This window comes from Rhinopithecus bieti, unplaced genomic scaffold (genome assembly GCF_001698545.2).
Source record: "Rhinopithecus bieti isolate Rb0 unplaced genomic scaffold, ASM169854v2 scaffold_53422, whole genome shotgun sequence".
Lineage (NCBI taxonomy): Eukaryota > Metazoa > Chordata > Mammalia > Primates > Cercopithecidae > Rhinopithecus > Rhinopithecus bieti.
Window position 1 is genome coordinate 1,714,116 of NW_016821178.1, and position 1,468 is coordinate 1,715,583.

Below are 1,468 nucleotides of genomic sequence, written 5' to 3' on the forward strand. Positions count from 1 at the left end.
GGCGCTCGCGCTCCCGTCCCCGCCGCGGCTCCCGCCCGCTCCGCTGCCGCCGCCGTTCAGGGTCATCGTGTCCGGGGCCGTCTAGGGGAGCAGGAACCCGGTGACCGTGTAAGCCGCGAGGAAGGCGGGACCTGGGGCGCACCTGCCCAACCTGGAGTCAGGAGGGATGCTCGGGCAGAGGTCCCGCCGCAGCCCTCCCCCAGCCCCGGGGTCGCGGCGCCCTCACCCGGGACCTCTTCTGACCTGGCGCATCTATCTGCAGCCGCACCGACCCCGCTCCGCCAAGACACTCACCCACTCGCACACAGACACGCTCAGGAGTAGGATTCGGGTTAGGATGCCACCCACTCGTAGTCTGGACTCGGACTCTTGGGTCTCCGCCGCCGCTGCTGCTGCAGCCACCGCCTTCTCAGCCCGCACTGGGCTCTGGCTCCAGAGTCGCCTATTTAAGCCTCCACCCGCCCCCGCTCCCGCCCGCGGTTCACGCCGCTGCGGGGGCTGACGTGTCTGTCCACCCCCACCAGGGGAATCCCCCACCCTCCTCCTCGGACCTCACACACCCGACACCCCGCTCTACCCGCCAGGGGAGGGGCAGTAGCTGTCTGGGAATAGAGGGGCTGACCGGTAGGCAAGGTCCGGGGCTGAGTGTGTGTGTGAGGAGAGAGAGCGCGAGGTTGCGGGGGGAGTACGTGATGCGGAGGCAGGCAGCAGGGTAAACTCAACCAGCCAAGAGCAGCAACTGCCCTCAGGAGAAGAATTCGGTCTGGCCCCGTGAGAGTGAATTCTCCCTTCCCTCTCCCCAAGTCGCCGCTCGTCCTCTTAGCAAGTAAAGGAGTTACAGGCTGGACAGAGATCCCTCTTCTCTGCCCATGACACCCACTCCCCAGAGGTTCAGGTCTGAGCTAGAATTTAGGGGGTGTCCTTTCACACAAAATCCTTTCCACTCTCCCCATCCTGGAGTTGAAGATTCTCCCTAATGAGCCTACCCTTCAGGGTGAGGATTGGTGTCACCCCGTGAGCCCCTGGGGGCCCTGAGAGGGCTGCTGGGGGTGGGGGCGGCTCTGACAGTGTTGCAGGTGGAGGTGCCTGCTTGACTCCTGGGGAGGAAACCTCAGCCCAGAAGAGGGAAGGGATTAAACTCAGTCCCCATCCCACCTCCCAGCACCCACAAGGCAGCTGCCAGCAACTCTGCTAAAAATAATTTGTCCCAGCCCTGGCCCTGGCCCTGGCTCTGGTTATTCTGCTTCTGGACTGGAAGTTGCCCAGAGTTGGGGAAATCCAGGCCAATGGGTGTTGAATGCCAGCAGGAGCCAGCCATTTTGAGTCGCCAAGGTCTCCCTTCTTCCCTCTAGCTGCAGACCCCCCACCCAAGAGGGGTATAAACACAGGGTGTGGTCAAGGCGTGAGGAGTGTCTTAGCTCCTGCTCATCTCTCAGGGGTGTGAGGGTTGCAGGTCAGGCTGTGAGGT

The 1,468-nt window shown here is 63.4% G+C and overlaps 1 protein-coding gene across 1 annotated transcript in view; it reads right to left on the reverse strand.

The window, feature by feature from the left end:
• Window positions 1-656, reverse strand: part of RRAD (RRAD, Ras related glycolysis inhibitor and calcium channel regulator) — a 4,636-nt gene extending 3,980 nt beyond the window's left edge. Inside the window, 3 exon segments of the mRNA XM_017860256.1 lie at window positions 3-21; window positions 24-142; window positions 295-656. Of these exon segments, the coding sequence (XP_017715745.1) occupies window positions 3-21; window positions 24-66 (62 nt within the window). The 5' untranslated portion in view covers window positions 67-142; window positions 295-656.
• Window positions 657-1,468: the final 812 nt, after the last annotated feature.